Consider the following 22,559-nt stretch of genomic DNA (forward strand, 5'->3'; position numbering starts at 1 on the left):
CGCATACCTTTCCCAATTTTAAAACATTCAGTGTTCCCATGTTCTGTTTGAACAACTGCTTCTTGGTCCAGGTACAGATTCCTCAGAAGTACAATGAAGTGTTCTGGAATACTCATACTTCTCAATGTTGTCCATAGCTTGTCATGATCCACACAATCAAAAGCCTTTGCTAGCAGCTGTTATTCACCCAGTCCTTGGTTCTTTATCTCATCTTCTCCTCCCAAGAAGTCTATGAGGAAGGGGACTGTTCTCCTCATTTCTCACATGAAGAAACTGGTTCAGAGAGACTAAGTAATCTGCCCAAGGTCACACAGCTAGCAAGTGGCATGACTAGGATTTGAAGCTAGGTTCATCAGACTTGACTCAAAGACCAGTTCTCTTGATCGCTATGCTCACTGCCTCCTAGATGAAAAGCAACCAGGATCCATGCTTCCTCCTCGTGGAGCACTCAGCCATGACTTTCTCTTCTCTGAGGTAGCCTGCACCAGAGCCTGGAGACCTTTCCTTTCTTCTCCAGATTCCTTGCATGCCCTATGGTCCTGACCAACCCTGGCAACTGGCTTTCAGCTTCCCACCCAACAATATCAGGGAAGCCCACTAGGCTGGCAGGGAGGAAGGACAGGAGTGGGTAAGGTTGGAGAGGGCACATAGCAGGAGCTCAAAACCTGCTCAGATGGCCCCTGATGTGGACCAATAAGATGCTGCCCTCAACCTTGGCCAGCTGAAGTTGGTCAGCATGGCTCTACATCACAGACTGGACAAAGCCGAGTGCCTTTGCCTGGCATTCAATGCTCTCTATGATTCGGCCCCTTATAGCTCACTGCTTCCTCTACAGTGCTATCAGAAAGGAATCATTTCCCTAGGATTCCCAGAAACACCTCATCCTTTCTTGTCTCTGTGCCTTTGTTCATGTTGTTTCCTCCACCTGGAACACCCTGCAAATGCCATCTTCTCTGTGAAGCCCACCTGATTCTTCTACTGGCACCCCATCCTTTCTCCACAGGCCCTGCATCCTTGTCTCCACACCCAATCTGGTGGCCCTGATGTAATCAGTATAGCTTTCCTACCTTGTATCAGGCTCCCTGGATATGCATGACCTCAGTCCCCTGCCATCCCTTTCTGGAACATGAGGACTTGTTTCACCCTCTCTCCCCCAGGAAGTCAGGAGCTGTGTCTGTCTTGTTCATGCTAAGTCTCAGGACCTGACACACAGGGGGTGCTCAATAAATGATTGGCTATGAGCATTGTCCATGTATGTGCTTTTTATCTCCTTCCTCTCCACCAGACTTAACCCAGGTCACAGTGCCTGAAGCATGTGATGAAAGTTACAAACAAATCTAGTTCTTGGAAAAGTATTCACATGGTGCTGTTGTTGTTGTTAGGTGCTATTGAGTCAGCACCGACTCATAGCGACCTTATACACAACAGAATGAAACACTGTCTGGACCTGCACCAACCTCACAATCATTGTTAAGCCTGAGCCCTTTGCTGCCTTCACTGTGCTAATCCATCTCTTTGTGGGGCTTCCTCTTTTTCTTTGACCCTCCACTTTACCAAACTTTTCCTTCTTCAGGGACTAGTCCCTCCTGATAATATATCTGAAAAATAAGAGACGAAGTCTGGCCATTCTGGCTTCCAAGGAGCATTTTGGCTGTACTTCTTCCTTCCAACACAGATTGGTTTGTTCCTTTGGCAGTCCATGGTACTTATGATATTCTCCTCCAACACCATAACTCAAATGCATTAATTCTTCTAGGGTCTTTCTTATTCACTGTACAACATTCCCATGCATATAAGGTTATTGAAAATACCATGACTTGGAGCAGGTGCACCTTAGTCCTCAAACTGACATCTTTGCACTTAAATACTTTAAAGACGTCTTGTGCAGCAGATTTGCCTGATTATGTTATTTGATTTCTTGGCTGCTGCTTCCATGGGTGTTGATGGTAGAGCCAAGCAAAATGAAGTCTTTGACAACGTCAATCTTTTCTCCATTTATATGTTGTTGTTGTTGTTTAGTGCTGTCGAGTCGGTTCCGACCCATAGCAACCCTGAACAGGGTTTCGAAGGCTGTAAATCTTTATGGGAGCAGAAAGCCTCATCTTTCTCCCACGGAGAAGCTAGTAGTTTCGAACTGCTGACCTTGCAGTTCACAGCCTGATTCGTAACTACTACGCTACCCATTTATATAGATACTGTTTATTGGTCCAGTGGTGAGGTTTTTTGTTTTCTTTACATTGAGATGCAATCCTAACTGAAGGCTGTGCTCTTTGATCTTCATCAGTAAGTATTTTAAGTAAACACTTCCATATAATCAGTGAATGTTCACTGGTGCTTGGAAACTCCAAGGTATGGATTCCTGTTCTAGAATGAGCTCCAGAGTCCATATGTGAGAGTTTTAGGTGCCATCGAGGAGGTTCCAACCCATAGAGACTCCACGTAAAACAGAATCAAACACTGCTTGGTCCAGTGACATCCTCACAATCACCGCTAAGCTTGAGCCCATTGTTGTTGCTACTGTGCTCATCAACCTCATTGGGGGTCTTCCTCTTTTTCGTTGACCCTCCATTGTACTATGCATGATATCCTCCAGGGACTGGTCCCTTCTGATAATATTTTGGAAGTATGAGAGATGAAATCTGTCATTCTTGGCTTCTAAGGAGCATTCTGATGTTAGTTCCTCCAACATAGATTTGTTTGTTTTTCTGGCAGTCTATGGTACCCTTAATATTCTTCTCCAACACCATAAATCAACCGAATGCATCAATTCTTTGATGGTCTTCCTTATTCACTGTCCAATTTGCACACATATATGTTGTTGTTGCTAAGTGCTGTGGGGTCGATTATGACTCATACAGACCATGTATAAGTTTTCTGAGGAGCATCGGGTGGGTTTGAATTGCCGATCTTGCATATGTGGCTATTGAAAATACCATGATGAGTCACGTGTATCTTAGTCTTCAAACTGACATCTTTGATCTTGAGTACTTTCAAGAGGTCTGGCGCTCCAGATTTACCTAATGCAATATGTTGTTTGATTTCTTGACTGCTACTTCCATCAGTGTTAATTGGAAATCCAAGCAAAATGAAGTCTTTGATAACTTCAATATTTCTCAATTTATCATGGTATTATCTATTGGTCCACTGGTAGGATTTTGGTTTTCTTAACATTGAGGTGCAATCCATACTGAAGGCTGAGGTCTTTGATCATCAGGAAATATTTTATGTCCTCTTCTCTTTTAGCAAGCAAGGTTGTTGCAGGTTGCTAATGAGTCTGCTTTCAATCCTGATGCTACATTCTTCTTTATATGATCCAGTTTCTCGAATTATTTGCTCAGCATATAGAATGAATTCAGTATGGTGAAAGAATACAACCCTAGTGTATACCTTTCCTAATATTAAACCATTCAGTGTTCCCTTGTTCTGTTTGAACGACTACCTTTCAGTCTATGTATATGTTCCTCATGAGTACAATTAAGTGTTCTGGAATACGCATTCTCTGCAGTGTTGTCCATAGCTTGTCATAATCCACACAGTTGAAAGCTTTTGCATAATCAATAAAACACAGGTAAACATTTTTCTGGTATTAACTACTTTCAGCCAAGATCCATCTGACATCAGCAATGATATCCCTCGTTTCACATCCTTATGTGAATCGGGCTTGAACCTCTGTCAGTATCCTGTCAATGTACTGTTGCAATTGTTTTTGACTATCTTTAGCAAAATGTTACTTGCATGCGGTATTAATGATATTGTCCCATGATTTCTGCATTCTGTTGAGTCACTTCTCTTTAGAATGGGTGCAAATATGTATCTTTTCCAATCAGTTAGCTAGGTAGCTGTTAAAATTTCTTGGCATAGATTAGTGAGTACCTCCAGTACTGCATCAGTTGGTTGAAATATTTCAATTTGTATTCCATCAATTCCAAGAGCCTTGTTTTTTGTCAATGCCTTCAGTGAACCTTGGACTTTTTTCAGTATCATTGGCTCTTGATCATATACTACCTTTGAAATGGTTGAACATTGATCATTTCTTTTTGGTACAGTAACTCTGCGTATTCCTCCCATCTTCTTTAGATGCTTTCAGCATCATTCAGTGTTTTGCCCATAGAATCCTTCAATATTACACGTAAAGACTTGAATTTTTTCTTCCTTTCCCTCAGCTTGAGAAATGCTGAGTGGGTTCTTCCCTTTTACTTTTCTAACTCCAGAACTTTGCACATTTCTTTATAATATTTTATTTTGTCTTTTTGAGCTGTCCTTTGATATTTTTTTTTTCAGCTTTTTTTTAATCTCCTCATTTCTTTCATTTGATTTAGCATTTCTATGCTAGACAGCAGGTTTCAGGATCTCTTCTGACATCCATTTTGGTCTTTTCTTTCTTTCTTGTCTTTTAATGTTATCTCACAATTCTTCTGGTTTTCAGTCATTAGTGTCTAATACATCAAATTTGTTCTTGGGGTGATTTTTAAATTCAGGTGGGATATGTTTAAGGTCATATTTTGGCTTTTGTGGACTTGTTTTCATTTTCTTCAGCTTCAGCCTGAACTTACATATGAGCAATTGATGGTGTGTTCCACTGTCCGCCCCTGGCCTTGTTTTCACTGATGATCTGAAGCTCTTCCACCATCTCTTTCCACACATGTAGCCAACCTGATTTCTATGTAATCCACCTGGTGAAGTTCTTGTATATAATTATCTTTTATGTTATCTAAAAAAAGGTTATTTGCAATGAAGAGGTCATTGGTCTTGCAAAATTCTATCATGCAATCTCCAGCCTTTTCTATTACCAAGGCCATATTTTTCAGCTATTGAATCTTCCTTTTTTGTTTCCAAGCTTTACATTCTAATCGCCAGTAATTATGAATACATCTGGATTGCATGTTCAATCAATTTTAGACTGAAGAAGTTGGTAGAATTCCTCAATTTCATTATCACTGGTTTTGATGGTTGGTGCATAAATTAGCATAATAGTGGTCTTTGTAGGTGTATAGATATTATCCTATTACAGACAGTATTATACTTTAAGATAGATCTTGAAATGTTCTTTTTGATGATGAACGCGACACCTTATCTCTTCAATTTGTCATTCCCAGCATAGTAAACAATGTGATCATCAGATTAAAATGGCTAACACCAATCCATTCCAGCTTACTAACACCTAGGATATCGATGCTTATGTGTTCCATTTCATTTCTGACAACTTCCAATTTTCCTAGATCCATACTTTAGACTTTCATTCCATGTTCCCACTATTAATGGATGTTTGCAACTGCTTCTCCTCCTTTTGAGTTGTGCCCCATCAGCAAGTGAAGGTCCTGAAAGCTTTACTTTATTTCTGTTAATCACAGTCAACTCTATTTTGATGAGGCAGCTCTCCCTGAGTTGTATTTTTGAGTGCCTTCTACCCTAAGAAGCTTATCTTCCTGTGTTCATCATGTTTCAATATTCAGTTTTCTGGCGCTATCTGGCAGTGTTTCATAACTATTCATAAGGTTTTCATTGGCTACACACTAGAAAGTAGTCCGCCTTTCCTTCCTCTTAGTCTGTCTTAGTCTGGAAGCTCAGTTGAAACCTGTCCACCATGGAAGACCCTGCTGGCATTCAAAATACCGGTTGCATAGCCTCCAACATCACAGCAACATACAATCTACCACAGTGTGGCAAACGGATAGAATACAGCAAAATAAAGCCTGTTCGCATTGTGTCAGTTCCAACTCCTATTGACCACATGTATGTTAGAGCAGAATTGTGCCCCATAGGATTCTCTTGCCTGTAATATATACGTTGTTGCTGTTAAGTGCCATCGGGTCAGTTCCGGCTCATAGTGACCCAGTATAGGGTTTCCAAGGAGTGTCTGGTGAGCTTGAACCATTGACCTTTCAGTCCAGCGCATTAACCCACAGTGCCATACTTTATTTACTTATTTTTGTTGCTGAGAATACACATAGCAACACACACACCCATTCAACAGTTTCTACACGTACAATTCAATGGCACTGATTCCGGTCTTTGAGTTGTACGATCACACTCACCTTCCCTCTGTGAGCTGTTCCTCCTCTTTTAACACACACTGCTTCTTAAGGTTCCCATATAATCTTTCCCATTGCTTTTGTCAATTTAATCCCATACAGATAGCTCTTCAAAAGAGCATAATGTTCAAGGCAAACATATTTTTATTTGTTAAGCTACACTATTGCTCAATTTTAAGAAGACTTTAGTGGATATTTTTATTTGAAAGTTTAAGGATGACATCAGGGTAATAGTTTCGGCAAGTTCACCCAGACTCCATGGCTCCAGAAGGTCTTGATTCTGTGAGAATTTGAAATTCTGTTCTGTAGTTCCCCACTTTTAATGAGTATTCTTCTATAGAATCTTTGATCAAAGCAGTTAGTAATGGTGCGTGTCTGTAATTTTTATGGAAGAAGACCACCAGATTTTTCTTCTGCAGCCCTGTGGGTGGGTTCAAATGACCAAACTTTAGGTAAGTGAGTGCGAGCCATTTGTACCAACCAGGGACCTTCAGGGTAGATGCTTACTAAACACTTATTGAATGTAGGGTTCTGAGTGAAGACATCTTTGCTTCTATTACTCATTGGTTTAATCTCACCATTAGCTTATAATTCAGAGCAGATTTACCAGATTCCAGACCCTATTCTAAGTACTTTACACATATCAACCCAAATGAACCTTCCTAATAACCCTACCAGGTAAGCACAATTTATTATTAAGCCAAATCTTATGAAATTGCCAATATCTCAGTGTTTCTGGTCTACAAAAATGGCAGTTTCATTGGGTCCAATCTAATATGATCCCCATTTGTCAGATGTAACTGTTTAAGGTAACACTGACACAGTTAACAGTGGCAGAAGTGGGGTTTGAATTCAGGCCATCTAGCTTTAGAGTCCACATTAGTAACCCTCATGCTACCAGTTTCTTTCTAGTGCTTCCCCAGTCTGTCTCTGGGATAGAAGATGAAATTCAAGGCCAAAGCCTCAAACAAGGTTGACCGCAGGAGGCTGAGTCAGGACCTCTGTAGGCAAAGTCTTCAGAAAATACTGAGGGGTTATTTGGATGACTTACAGCTGTTGGTGCCATTGGTTCTCATCACCCACATGGGGGAACCAGAGACCTGGGCTTAAGTCCTATAAGCCACTAATAGGAGTCCTGGTGTGGCTCTGTGGACTGCAAGGTTGGTTTGAACCACAAGGTCGGTGGTTCAAACTCACCAGCTGCTCCTTGGAAACCCTACACAGGGTCGCTATGAGTTGGAAATGTAACAACAACAACAGGATACAGGCAGAGCAGGGTAGCTAAGAGTACGTACTTGGGGGCCATATCCCAGCTCTTACCCAGAGTGGCTGTATGACTGACCTCTTTGTGGCTGTTTCCTTGTACAAAACTATAAGGATTAAATGAAAACAAACAAACAAACAAAATGCTCTTTGCTGTCAGGTTGATTCTAACTCACAGTGACATTACAGGACAGGGAAGAACTGCTCCATAGGGTTCCCAGATTGCCACATCTGGCTGGTGGGTTCTAACTGGTTGGCAGCTGACTGCTTAATCACTGCGCTACCAGGCCCCAAATATATACAAAGCCTTAAAAAAAATTGTTGGCATAAATAAAACACTTAGCAGCATTGGTGATCATGATTTTATTTCTTGGAGAATAGGGAGGGGGTGATGTAATTTATGCCTTTGATTTTTAAAGTACAGGGGAATTTGATTTTTGTGTAAATTTGTTCATTTCTTAGGATCCTTCCATTGCTTTTTTTTTTTTTTTAATGTTTTATTGTGAATTATGTGTTAGTTTACATGGGAGAACATTAGCTTTACATTCATCTTATCGTATATCGTTTCATTGCCATGGTTACAATCCCCTCCATGCACTTACATTGCTTTTAAGCTCAGAAAATCCTTGTCTATTAAGGAGCTCTGGTAGCGTAGTGGTTACGAGTCAGGCTACTAACCCCACGATTAGCGGTTCGAAACTACCAGCCGTTCTGCGGGAGAAAGATGAAACTTTCTGCTCCTGTAAAGATTTACAGCCTCGGAAACCCTATGCAGGGTCACCGACTCCACGGCACACACTTCTGGTGTGGCAATGTAAGATTAGCCCTGGGCTGTAAAACACAAGGTCGACACTTGAAGCTGCTCTCTGGAAACCCTATACAGGGTTGCTATGAGTTGCAACCAACTTAACAGCACTTAACAACATCAATTAAATAGTTTCCTAATTTAAGGAGCCCTGGTGTCACTGCAGGATAAGCACTAGATTGCTCATCACAAGGTCGGCAATTCAAACCCACCAGCCATTCTGAGGGAGAAAGATGAGGCTTTCTGCTCCTGTGAAGATGTACAGCCTTTGTTGTTGTTGTTAAGTGCCATTGAGTTGATTCTGACCCATAGTGACCCTGTTGAGGGTTTCCAAGTAGCAGTTGGTGAGCTTGAACCACTGACCTTGCAGTTCAAGTGACTTTGCAGTCTGACACATTAGCCCACAGCGCCACAGCAGGACTCCATGTACAGCCTTACAAACCCAATATATATAAAGTCACTATGGGTTGGAACCAACTTGATGGCAATGGTTTGTTTTAGGGGTTAAATTACCTTCCAGAAATTTTAATGGCTTACTTAATTTTCCTTTTATTTTCTGCTCTTTCTTGTGAATCCCATGGCCAGTCTAATAGCAAATGCTAGTTGAATATGTCCGAATCCAACCTCTCTGCTGCTGTTGCCCTGCTGCTGTTGCCACAATTGTATCTAGATTTTCCCATCAGCCACCTCTTTGGTCTTCCTGCTGTGTCCTTTCTCAGAGCACCCATCTCCTTCAACCCACTCTCCAGATTGTGCTTTCAAAACTGTAGCTCAGAGCACCTCTGTCTTTGCTCAGAGCTTTCTAATGACTCTTCGTTTCGCTCAGAGTAAAAGCTATGCCTTTTAACCACTTATGGCCCTTTACAGACTTTATCTGCTCCTTGTGGTCCCTCATACCTTTCGCCTCCCTCACTCTGTTCCAGTTGCACTGGCCTCTTTGTTGCTCCTGGATCTTGACAGACCTGCTCTAACCTTGGGGCCTTTGCACTGGCTGTTCCCTCTATTCAAAATGCTCTTCCCTCAGACATCTGCATGAGCCCCTCCTTCACTTCCTTCATATCTTTGCTCAAATGAGACCCACGGAATGAGGTCAACCCCAACAAGCCTATTAAAAATGCAGCCCCGAACCCCAAACTTAATCTATTACACTGCTCTCTGTTGCTTTTCCCCTAACGCAGTTTCATCTTCTAATATGCCATACGGTGCACTCATTTATTTCACGTCTTTTTAATGGTCTCTCTTCCACTAGAATGTAAGTTCTACAAGCTCTGTTTATTTGTGTATCCCCAGCATCTAGAACAATGTCTGGTACACATAGTAGGCCTACAATATATATTTGAGGAATGAAGGGATATACTGCTGGCAGTTCCTCTTGCTGCCAGTCTTTGGGGTACATCTGTGGAGCCTTAGGGAACCCTGCTGAGTGTAGTGTGAGAGCCTATATTGGACCCACTTGGAACTCTTTTTTGCTGACTAAGCTGTGGTCAGGACTGAGCTTTTCCTAACCCCTCTCTCCACAATTGCTGGTCCTTTCAAGGTCAAACAGAGAAGACTCTGTCCCCTGGAAGAGTGTGTGGCACGTGTGTCCCCAGCCCTGACCTAAGAGACCTGGAGGCATTGGGTAGGGGGAGGCAGCCTCTAGGGGTTGGGACCACAGAGTGAGAGCAAGTGAGGGAGGAGGGGTTCCCACCTCCTCCTCTCACCTCCTGGACCAGGGCCTAGGGTCTTTATTCATTCAGTCATTTTTCCATTCTGCAGATAGGTATCTAGTGCCAACTATGTGCTGGTCACTGTGTGGTGAGGCTGTGGTGAACACCAGACACACTTCCAGGCCCCATGTGCCCCACTCTAAGGGCAGAGTCACTGACATCAGCAGAATGCAGCCCGAGGAGAACAAGGCTGGGGCACCATCTATCAGGGTGGGGTGGGTCAGGGAAGGCGTCTCAGAGGGGTTTTTATAGGATGAGGCCTGAAGGAAAAGCAAAGAAGAGAGGGTGCTCCAGGTAGAAGGAATAGCATGCGCAAGGCTTGGAGGTGGGAGGGAATCTGGCCTATTCAAGGAATATGGTTGAGGCTCGCTACAGCATGGCAGAGGGAAGTGAAAGGTTGGAGTGGTCACTGAGGGACGAAAGTGAAGGGCCTGAGGTTTCTGGCCCTGCTGGGGTGTACATACTGTGGCCACTGGTGTAGTGCTGCAGCTTGTCCGTATACTCCGAGTCGGCACGCTCAAACCCCCGTCTTCTGGAACAAGAGCAAACGGATGGAGCCACCTGGAGGTCCCAGGGAGCTGGGAGCCACAGTAGGTGATAGGGAGAGGATGGGCAAGTCCTCAACACCATATTTTTGCCAGAGGGATCCTTGCCTGCCCCTGGCCTAGCAGACTCTCCCTTATGGGCCTGCCCATTCGTCCCACTTCAAGTTCAGGCTCACACTTCCTCCTGTTGGCAGCCCAGTCAAGCCCTTTCTAAGGAGCAAATTCATCTCCCAGCTATGGCATCTGCCTCCACCTCTTCTTGGGGCCCAGTCTGTTTTGAAGAAGGGGGAATCTCTCTGTGTTATCATGTTCTGCATAAGTCAGGTGGGTCTCCACCTCCTGTACCTGCCACTTGGGAAGCCCTTACCACCCCCTCCCCCCTTCTCCAGTGTAAGTTTTCCCAATCTTTCCAGCTACCTGGGCCAGGGACCTTACTCCATTTGCCTGATATTTCCTCTGATGTTGGGGGATGGTCCTCAGCAGCACAGGCAGTGGGTGAGAGTATAGCCCCTCTCCACCATCTTCTTAACTCTTAGCACCCCACAGTCTTTCCTGTTCACTGTCTGGAGATGTTCCTCATGCTAAAGTATTAACGTCCAATGAGCTACCCTCCTGAAAAGTGAACTCATCAAAGGCAATGCCTAACTCAAAGGGGTGGGCTGCCAATGGTCGGGGTTTAGGCTGTGGAAGGCCACTTGAGGACATCCAGGCCTACCTGAGTCTCTCCCCTTGCCCCACGGAACTATGGGAATATCCCCTCTGTTCACAAACATTTATGGATGGGACCCAGGAATGGCTGAATAGATGGATAGAACCCAACTTGGATGGCCAGGCTGGACAGGCTGGGGGGATGACCACCCACCTGTTACACACGATGGCAATGACAACCACAGCAATGAGGAAGACCAAGCCAGCAGCTGAGGAGCCGATGATGAGGGGCAGCTTCTCCTGGATACTTGTCTGGTATTCAGCTGGGGAGAAAGAACAGCAGGGAGTCCTCAGCCTGAGTCTGGGAGTCCTGCCCAACCCTCTCCAAGCATATCCGGGAGATACACAGCACACGTGCTATCACCTCCCACTCCCTTGTCCAGAGCAGACATCACTAATACATCCCAGCACTCCTTCCTGCTGAACTCTCATGTGGCTTTAGAACGTGTCTCAATCCAACTATACTCACTGGAGTAGTGCATGGATAAAGCAGGTTTACTCTCTCTAACTGTATACTTCCCACCTTCTCCTGGGATCTCCAGGCTCCATCTAGGCTCCTGACAGCAACTGTCATATGCCCTTGTGGAGAATGAGCTAAGTCACTCACTCACAAGTGACGTTGGCAAAGTCCCTGAATTACTCCAACTCTCATACTTCAGCTATAAAGTGGGTGAATCATCATCCTATATCTTAATGTTGATATGAAAAGCAATAACCGACAAAAACAGGCAGTTACAAATCTTAACTCTGGAGCCAGACTTCCTTGCGTTTAAATCCTGACTGAGCCAGTTTCTGACTGTGTGATCTCAGGCAAGTGACTTAACCCCTCTGTGTCTGTTTCCTCATCTGTATTATAGCAAAGATAAGGGTGTTCTCATCTCATAAGTTTGTTACTTTTAGAGTGTTTAGAACAACACATGCCACATAGTTGCTGTTGTTAAGCATTGCATGGGCAGTTCCAACTCATAGTGACCCTGTATAGGGTTTCCACAGAGTGGCTGGTAGGTTTGAACCACCAACCTTGCCGTAAGCATCTAGTGCTTATCCTACTACACCACACCAGTAAGCGCTCAATGAAGATGAACTCCACTCGATGGCAACAGGCCCTTGGGTTTTGGATGATTGTTAACTGAGTGCTTTTATGTATCAATCACTGTGCTCACTCAGCATTTCACAGGTCTTGCTTGTGTCTCAGTTTAGTCCTACGATTACTCCTTTCACAGATGAGGATGCTGAGGCTCAGACAGGCTGCAACTTGCCTGAAGTCTTACTGTAGTAAAGTGGCCAAAGCCAGGATTTGAATCCATGCTTGCTTAACTCAAAGCCTGTGGACTTAATGAAGGAGTGCTAGTGGTGTAGTGGATTAAATGCTGGGTTGCTAGCCAGAAGGCCAGCTGTTCAACTCTACCAGCAGTTCCATAGAAGAAAGATGAGGCAGTCTTGCGTCCATAAAGATTTACAGCCTCGGAAACCTGACTGAGCAGTTCTACTCTGTCCTCCAGGGTTGGAATCGACTCCATGGCAGTGGGTGGGTGGGCTTTAATGAGATGACACAGAGATGCACGTGGCTGAGGGCCTAGTGCCAGGAAACACTCTACATTTCCAATGTTATCAGCATTATCATCACAGCCTGGGCCAAAATTGGTGAGGTCAGGGACCTTAGCTCCTGCACACGGCCCGGATAGTGGCAAATCCAGCACATATTTGCTGAATTAATAGAGAATCTTGGGTCAGATCCCCACCCCCAGGCCTGAGAGAGCTGAGAAATGATGGCCATGAGGAAGGGGTCACTGCACAGGGGAGGTGACCGCTGGCAGAGATGCAGGCACCATGAAGGAGATGAGAATTCAGGGTTTCTAGAACCTCTGGACATATTGTCTCTGGAAAAGGACATGATGCTTGGGAAAGTAGAGGGTCAGCACAAAAGAAGATGGTCAGCAGGATGGAATGACACAGTGGCTACAACAATGACTCAAACCTAATGACTGTGAGGCTAGTACAGGACTGGGCAGTGTTACGTTCTGCCGTGCATGAGGTCACTGTGAGTCTGAACCAACAGCACTTAACAACAACAACATGCCTTGTGGAGTAATGGTTAAAGTGCTTGACTGTGAACGGAAACGTCAGAGGTTTAAACCCACCAACAATTCCACAAGAGAAAGATGTGGCGGTCTGATTTATAAAAGATTCCAGCCTTGGTATTTAAACCTATGGACAGTCGTGTTCTGTCCTCGAGGGTCGCTATAAATGGAATAGATTTGATGGCAGTGGGCATGGGTTTGGTTTACTGGGTTTAAGACTCTGAAGGAGTCCCTGGGTGGTGAAAATAGCTAAATGCATGATTACTAGCCGAAAGGTTGGCAGTTCAAAGCCACCCAGAGGTGCCTCAGAAGATAATCTGATGGTCTGCTTCTGAAAGGTCCTACTAGCCTTGAAAACCCCAGGGAGCAGTTCTACTCTGCATACATGGGGTTGCTACGAGTTAGAATCAACTCAGCGGCAACTAACAACAAGAAAAAAGCCACGTCCAACTGCTATCTAGGCCAAGGCCCTCGTCCAACTGCTAGCAGATGCTAGGAAGTTTTGCTGAAGCCTGGTTAGACCTGAGGCTGTGGGCTGCGCACAAAAGGGCTCCCAGATGCAGACTGTCAATGACTCTGGCCTTAGCTACTATTTGGTGAGTGCTAACTGGAGTCTTGGTGTGGCACTGTAGGATAAACACTGGGCTGCCAACTGCGGGGTTGCCAGTTTAAACCCACCATCTGCCTCTTGGGAACCCTGTACAGGGTCTCTATGAGCCAGGACCTCAACGGCACACAACAACAACTGTGTGCTGGAGTTAGTGTGGACCCTGTGCTAGGTCCTGTATAGGGATCCCCAATCCTGATACTAGTTTGGTGACGACAGTTAGCTGTTATCACTCCCATTTATAGGTAAGAAAACAGAGGCTCAGAGAGGTAAAGGGACTTGTTCCACTAAATCAGCAGAGGGACTCCCATCTGTTGGCTGCAAAGCCCACATTCTTCACTTGTGCTCTTCACAGATCACTCCAGCAGGAAGGGCACTTAGAGACCACGTGGTCGCAGACTGGGAGACACACAACACATGAGCAGCAACTTCCTACTCCCTTGGGAAGGCCAGATCTCTCCCCATATCCCTTCTTGCTGAACTGACGTGGCTTCAGAACTCTTCTCAACCCAACTATACACACTGGAGTAGTACATGGATAAAACAGCTTCACTCTTTCAAACTGAATGTGATGCTTTCATTTTACAGATGAGAAGAAAAGGAGCCAGGAGATGGAAGTTAGGGCCAAGCTCAAACTCCCAAGAACCCTGGGGAAAGAAATGGCTTGGCTGACATAGTCATAATGGAGAAGTCTGCATCCTTTGCAGGCCATAGAAACAGGCTGTCTATACAAGTGTGGCTGTGCGGTTTGAACTCTGCACAAAGATTCCCCTTCAGGAAGGAGGGAGGGATGACATCTGGAATTGCACCAAGGTGCTTGATAGACATTGTGGCCCTTGAGTTTGCTCTGTTTGCAGTCTTGTGCCTTCTGGACCCTGCTCACCTTCTGTCATGGTCTGGAAGTACATCTTGCCGCTGTAGCGCCCGTAACCTGCCACGGTGCGTGCCCGCACCTGGAAGACATAGATGGCGCCGGCTTTGAGGCCCTGCACAGTGACCGTGTTGGTGGGGCTTTTTATGGCTGTGGCGTTGTACTCACTGAGCTCCTGCCAGGGAACAGAGAAGACAGTTAGCGAGGTTGTCATCTACTGTGGGTCCAGGGCCTGCTCACTGACCACTTTAGTTACCTGAGGGTGGGTCTGGCCATTCAATAAGTACCTATGGTTTCCAATTCTTCATTCCCTTCCTGTAACTGAATTTCACACCTACTCCTTTTGCCATGTGACTTTGCAGCACCTCCCACAAAAGCAGATGAACTCATGGATGTTGCATCAGTCCCTGTGCTTGCTTTGGCCAGTGGAATATCCTAGTGGACATGAAGCAAACAGAAGCAGTCTATGCACTGGATGGTTTGCTTTGGCCTCTCATGCTTTGTCATCTGCCACGAGGAGGGCTTGTCCTGGGAAACAGTTGGGCCCAGAATGGCAGACAATGTGGAGACCTGGACCCAACTCCTAGGTGGAACCAGGACCACTCCAGTAGACCACAGACATAGATCCAATGAGTAAGAAAAAGAATCATTTGTTGTTGTCAGCCATTGACATTTTGGGGGTTGTTTTGTAGCAGCATTTCAACAATATCTGACTAATATGCGTGCACTGAAATGTGCGATCCCCGAAAACTAGACAGAGTTCCTAGAGATGGCAGGGAAAGGGTCCTCCTCAGTTACTTTCCATCCCCTCAGTGCCCTTTGTTTTGATGAGTTCACTGGAAGAATTCCCAATCCGATTCAGCAGTCTTGGGTGAGACAGGATTGAAAGGAAGAAACGTGTTCAAGGTCATCATACACATGAGCTGGTGGCTGCTTGGTGAGTCAAAACTAGTCTTCTGCATGAGCCCCCTCTGATGCCCCTGCCTTTGGGTACTTAGAACCTAAAGTTCCCGCCCTTGAAAGATGCAAAGGCCTTTTCTGATCTTCCGGGCACTGGCAAGTCTGGAACCAAACAAAGATCCAGCTGCTGCAATGGGCGTGGTGAGGAGGTTGAGTTGGATGAAGGTGATGCTCATTCAGGCACCCTGAAAGCCTTCTCCAAATGCCCTCACTGTATTAGGTCCTGGCTGGGTACTGAGAGCCCAGTGGGAATTAACCAAACCAACTAGAGATCTGAACACTTTGAGGATCATGAACACACCTGAGAAGCTGATGAAGAGCTACGTACCTTTATCCATAAAACTGCACACCTGATTGTACATGTCAATTACACACACGGGCCTCTGAAAGCCCTGCAGTGAAAGTCTTGGTGAGCAATGCTATCACAGGCATTAGAATGCGGAGCTTATGGTCGGTCACAAAGTGGAGGCAGACTACCTAGATTCAAATCCTGCTCTACTACTTACTAGCTTTGTGACCTTAGGTGAGTTCCTTAACCTCTCTGTGCCTCATTTTCTTCATTGAAAAATGGAGAAAATCACAGTAGCTCTCTCAAAGCACTGCCTAGAGGATAAAATGAAATGATATATAAAATGTTTGCCCTGGTGGCACAAATGGTCAAGTGCTTGACTGCTAACCAAAAGGTTGGCAGTTCAAACCCACCCAGTGGAACTGCCCTATCGGGTTGCTCTGAGTCAAAATCGACTCTATGGCAGTGGGTTTGGTTTAACGAGTTTAGAGCCTCTAAAGGAATCCCTGGGTGGTGCAAATGGCTAACTGCTTAGCTACTAGCTGAAAGGCTGGTGGTTCAAACCACCCAGTGACTTCCTGGGGAAAAGACCTGGTGATCTGCTTTGGTAAACATTACAGCCAAGAAGACCCTGCAGGCTCACAGTGAGTCAAAATTGTTAAAATACAGGACACGGAGGCAGCCAACAATAACAACAACAAAACGCTAATCCTGGCAGGGTAAGCAGAAGGGGCTAAAAGGCACATTATCAGATGAAGTCTGGAAAGCTTCTGAGAGGGTTGGGAGCACTTGGGAGGAATCTGAAAGAGCAAACAAAGTCATCAGGAAAAGGGAGGAGGGAATTCTGGGAGAAGAAGCAGCAGGCACCAAGGCGGGGAGCTGACAAAAGCTTGGCTGGCACATCTGGGACCTGGGGTAGAGAAGGGGCCATCCCCATTCCAGGAGGAGGCAGGAGTCTCTCTGAGCCAGGTCATCCATCCCTTCCTCCAGGAAGCCCCCCTTGACCTTCCTCCTCTGAGCCCTGGAGCACTTGCTGTGGTGGGTTTTCTGTCACACCCTCCTGCCTCACCTACTAGATCATGACTATAATTGCTGTGAATTTCCCCCATCTGTACCCAGCACAAGGAGCCCTGGTGAAGCTGTAGGATCAGCACTGGATTGCTAACCGTAAGGTTGGCAGTTGAAACCTATCAGCTGTTCCTCAGAAGAAAGATGAGGCAGTCTATTCCTGTCGGGTCATGATGAGTGGGAATCAATGGCAGCGGGCTTTTGTTCTGATTTAGTACCAAGCACAGAAGGAGCCCTGGTGGCACAGTAGTTCAGCACTTGGCTGATCACCAAAAGATCTGCGGTTCAAACTCACCAGTCACTTCAGGAGAGAAAGTTGAGGCAGTCTGCTTCTGTAAAGATTTACAGCCTTGGAAACCCTATGGGGGCGAGTCTATTCTGTCTTCTAGGGTTTCTGTGTGTGTGAATTGACTGGATGACAGCAGGTTGCTTTTTAACCAAGCCCAGGGTCCCGCACATAGAAGCTCTTCCTCAGTGCTCACAGGTGAGGGCCGCACTGCTGAGCCTGTCATTTGAGACCCAGCAGTTCACCCTTTGCCAGTCTCTCCTGCCATGTCTCAAGTACTTTCTTGGCTTTGGTCATATTCAACCACTTTCCCCTTTTCTTATAGAGCTACTAGATTTAACAAGTGAAAATATAGGACACAAGGCTCAACAACAAATGCTTTTCCTGTTGGCGCTGTGGGTTAGGAACCAGGCTGTTATCTGCAAGGTTGGCAGTCAACATCACCAGCCGCTCCGCAGGAGGAAGGTGAGGCTGTCTGTTCCCATAAGGATTTACAGTCCCGGAAACCCTATAGGTGCAGTTTAGGGTGGCTATGAGACAGAATCGACTCAACAACCCTGGCTGTGTTATGCAATACTTGGGACATACTTATACTAAAGAATTATTTGTTGTTTATCTGAAATTCAAATTTAGCCTGTGTCCTATTAATTCAGTGGTTGAAGTTTGGCCTTTCATATGGGAGACCTGGGTTTGATTCCCAAGCAATGCACTATATATAGCTACCACTGGTCTGTTAGTGGGGGATTGCTTGTTGCTATCATAGTGAATAGGTTTTGGTAGGGCTTCCAGATTAAGACAGACTAGAGAGAAAGGCCAAGAGATCTTCTTCTAGAAATCGGTCCATGAAAACTCTATTGATCACAGTAGTCTGATAAACCACCAGTCATGGGGATTGGAGAAGGCCAGGCAGCATTTTGTTCCCATGTGTATGGGGTTGTCATGTGTTGGGGGCTGATGCGTCAGCAATTAACTGTGGGAAGTCAGAGCCCTCCAAGGCTCACGACTACCTTGAAACCAAACTTGCCTAGCAACAGTAACGTCAGCACTAGAAACTTACTGGTGAATGTACCTGAGCCATTTTGGGGGAAAGGAAACTTATGCGCTAGCCAAACCACAATGACTTGCAGATTTACCCTATATAAGCTTGGAACTTTTTAATAAACTTTGTCACTTGCCATCAGCATGTGTCCCTTACCTGATCACTGATCCCCGCCTCTCCCTCAAGTAACCCGCGGTAGGAGCAGGACTCCGATAATTAACACCAAGGTACTGGACTGCAAAGTCGGTTTGAACCACCAGCTGCTCCTCAGAAACCTCATGCAGGGTCACTATGGGTTGGAACCAACTTGATGGCACTTGACAACAACAACAATAACAACACCACCAATGTGATGATCCTACTTCCCTGGACTCTGATTGTCGGCAAGTACCCTGGCTGCAAGGCCTTTTCTTCATCTGCCACACGATTCTCTATCCATCGTTCAAAACTCAGTCCAAGTACTGCCTCTTCAGGGGACACTTCCCAGATGCCCCAACCAGAGGTCACAGGTCTGCACGTCTGTCCCCTGGCCCCAGCACACAGCCCCCCTCCCTCCCTGAGTCTACAGTCCCCAGCTGCTCCATCTCTCCATGTCATCGACTCTGCCTCCATCTCTGGTGTCAGTGCTTCTCTGGATAGGGTCCCGCACTTCGCTTTTCTCCCTTGATGGTCACAGGGTCCTCCGCTCCTGGACTGCAAAATCAACCCCCCTCCTTTTGTTACAAAACGTCTACCTTTATCTTTCCCACACTCATAGTCAGTTCTGATAGCTATCATTCCCTATTGAACCACAAGAGTCTTTCCCCATCTCCTTTCATCAGCGCTGTCCAGACAGGTTGGAAACCACTAAGTGGAGATTCTACTTTTCCTCGTACCTTCTGGAATTAGGTTCCCACTTGAAAGCTTGTAAGCCAGTCACTTCTTGCCTTTGTAGCCTCCCCATTTTGGGTAGCCAATGTCTAAGTTTACCATCCTTGACAACCCTGTGCACCAAGGGGGTGAGAATGATCCTCACTGTAAGGATTTGTTCCTTCCTTTGCCCTACTGCATTCACAAGCATAGGTCAAGTTCATCAAATTGTAGGGACCACGGACCTTTTGGTTAGCAACTGAGCTCTTAACCACAGCACCACCAGGGATCCTGAATAAACTATATGAAACTACAGTTGCCTCTTGAATTACAGATTTGAATTTTGAGGGGCCACGTATGCGTGAATTAAAAAAAAACAACCAAAAAACCAAAACCCGCTGTGTGATAGGAATCATCTCTATGTGTGACAGGAAACATCTCCCCAGTGCATTGTGTATTGCAGATCTCTGGCAGTTCTTGGGTACTGTTCATCGTGTTTAGTGTAATATCATAAATCTTGAATAACACCGTAGGACCCACACGAAGTGCCACTAGTGATGCTGAAAGTGTCCCCAGGTAGCAGAGAAAAGTTATGATATTACAAGAAAACATTGAAGTGTTTGCTATGTACCATTTCAAGATAAATAAATCCATTTATTTACCATTGCAAAAGCAGAAAAGGAAATTCGTGAAGCTGTCACTGCAGATACTCCAGAAGGTGTCAAAACCTTGCACTTTATGTGAAATGCCTTTTTATCTTGTATTGAAATTGCAATTTTTATGTGGGTGCAGTAATATAATACAATGTGTGTTTGGTGCTGCCGGTTAATGCACTGGGTTGCAAAGTCGGTTTGAACTGCAAAATTTGTGGTTCAAGTTCACCAACTGCTCCTCAGAAATCCTATACAGGGTCTCTAAGAGTCAGAATAACTCAGTGGCACACTACCACAGCCACCACCAACCTAACAAGCTATCTCCCTCCACTCCCAGCAGCATTGTTCAAAGGTCACCTGTATTTAAAATCTACGAAACATGGGCTGCAGTTCAATGCTTGGACACTAGATGCCGCTGTCCAACCTGGAATCTGCTCAAAAAGGTGTGATTCTGCAGACTGGTTGGGTGCTCAGAGGTGGTGGTGAAGTGTTGTGGAGTCAGTTCTGACTCATAGAGACCCTCCATAGGGTTTCCGAGGCTGTAAATCTTTACGGGTTCAGAAAGCTTCATCTTTCTCCTGTGGAAGAGCTGGTAGTTTCGAACTAGTTAGACCTTGAGGTAAGCAGTGTTTTAAACGTTTTAAGTTCTTTGATTATAGGAGGAGATGGGAGGTTTCATGCTGGTGCCATGGTGCCTTGAGAGAGCGAGGAACCAATCTGAGCAGAGACCTCTATTCTAAAGACAGGCACAAAAGGCGTCAGGGTGGAAGCTGTTTAACATACGGTTTACTAAATTACAGGGTGACCTTGGGAAATAACTGTTATTTTCCTGAATCTTAGTTTCCTATTCCAGATGATGGGACAATAAAAGTCAATCTTTCAGGGTTGTTTTGCAGGTAAAATTTGATCAGGTAGTGCTTGGCATGTAGGTGCTCAATAGTCAAATTTTACTTTGTTCATCCCTTTCTTTAAAGTGTAAGTTATCTGAACAGTGATTAAGCATCAATGGGATATGGTCTTGGTGACCCTGTGTACAGCAGAATGAAACACTGTCTAGTCCTGAGCCATCCTTACAATCATTGCTAGGCTTGAGCCCAGTGTTACAACCACTGTGCCAATTCATCTCATTGAGGGTCTTTCTGTTTTTTTGTTTTGCTGACCCTATGCTTTACCCATAGAACTCCTGGTTCTTTACCCAGCCACTCCTTGGAAACCTTTTTGGGATTGCTATGAGTCAGAATCAATTTGACAGCACTTAACAAGAACAAAACAATACTTTATCCATAAGTATTTTTGGCTAGAAAAGCTTATGGGGCAGTTCTACTCTGTCCTCCAGTGCTGCTATGAGTAGAAATCAACTCGACAGCATGCAACAATAGCATGAAATCAACTAGTACTTCGTTTTAGTCCTTACTCAGAAACCTAGGACCTGATAGTTTCTTTAAGCCTCAGAGTCTTGCTTTTCTCACCAATAGCAACCATGGTTGCAGGGATTCAGTAGGAAGATGTGGGTGAAGCATTTGACACAGACCTTGGTACATATAAGGATGTAATAAATGTTAGCCATCATCATCTTCAGGAATCCTGGTGGCACGGTGGGTTAAGTGCTGGACTGCTAACTGAAAAGTCGACAGATTGAAACCACAGCTACTCTTTAGAAGAAAGATGTGGCAGTCTGCTTCTATGAAGATGTACAGCCTTGAAAACACCATGGAACACTTCTACTCTGTCCTATGGAGTCGTTGTGAGTCGGAATTGACTCGATGGCACAGAATGTGGGTGGCATTATCATGATATTATCACCTCCAATACCATTAGCACCATTTTAGAGTAAGCCGTTGTTGTTGTTTGCCGTGGAATCGGTTCCGACTCACAGCGACCCTGCACAGTGTTTTCGAGGCCGTAAATCTTTACAGGAGCAGAAAGCCTCATCTTGCTCCCGCGGAACAGCTGGTAGTTTCGAACTGCTGACCCTGAGGTTCGCAGCCCGATTCGTAACCACTATGCTACAAGAACTCCTTAGAATAAGTCCTTAGCAATGTTCAATGAATGAACGAATGAATGAATAACCCCCACCTCAGAGACTCTAGGTGGCACAAGTGGTTAAGACTTGGCTACTAACTGGAAGACTAGGGGTTCGCATCCATTCAGAGACATCTCAGAACTCACAGGCATGGTGATCTACTGAAAGATCACAGCCTTGAAAACTCTATGGAGCAGTGTTACTCTGAAACACACGGGGGCGCTGTGAATCACATTCAACTTGACGGCAAATGGTTTTTTGTTTTTTGTTTTCCCTAGGCACTCCGGGCGACCACTTTCACGGTCCACGACTCCCTACCTTGCCCAAACTTTACTTCATGTTGTTCCCTCTGCCTGTAATGCCCTTCCCTTTTACTTCTATCTGGCAGAAATGTCTGTTGAGTAAGTGTGTGAATGCTGGGGCTCATCCACCACAGGTGGTCTCGCAGGTAACTCTTCCCCTTGAGCTCTTGGGCAGCCAAGGAAATCGGCAACCTGTGTGCTTTGGGGCTGCTGCCTAAGCATACCACCTCCCCCAGGACACAGGAACAGGAAAAACGGCCCGACTTGAGGCTGCAGCGAGGCAGACACCATTCATCAGCGGCATCCAGAAAGCTTCTGGCAAAGTGGTTGCCAGCTCAGGGCTCAGGACAGGCTGGGAAATCCCAGTGGAGCTGGAGAAAGGGCAAAAATGCCCTTGCTAAAGACAGAAAGAAGGGGTGGAGGTGGACAGCATATCACCCTGGCTACCTGGGAAGATCTGGAGCATTCA

General features: G+C 45.4%; 1 protein-coding gene across 1 annotated transcript in view; it reads right to left on the bottom strand.

Moving 5' to 3' along the window:
• Window positions 1-22,559, bottom strand: part of EPHB2 (EPH receptor B2) — a 256,633-nt gene that overhangs the window by 18,223 nt on the left and 215,851 nt on the right. The window contains exons 7-9 of the mRNA XM_006862330.1: window positions 14,634-14,796; window positions 11,217-11,325; window positions 10,274-10,341 (exon numbers count right to left, since the gene is read on the bottom strand). Of these exons, the coding sequence (XP_006862392.1) occupies window positions 10,274-10,341; window positions 11,217-11,325; window positions 14,634-14,796 (340 nt within the window). The remainder of the gene's footprint in view (window positions 1-10,273; window positions 10,342-11,216; window positions 11,326-14,633; window positions 14,797-22,559) is intronic.

Source organism: Chrysochloris asiatica, unplaced genomic scaffold (genome assembly GCF_000296735.1).
Source record: "Chrysochloris asiatica unplaced genomic scaffold, ChrAsi1.0 scaffold00047, whole genome shotgun sequence".
NCBI lineage: Eukaryota > Metazoa > Chordata > Mammalia > Afrosoricida > Chrysochloridae > Chrysochloris > Chrysochloris asiatica.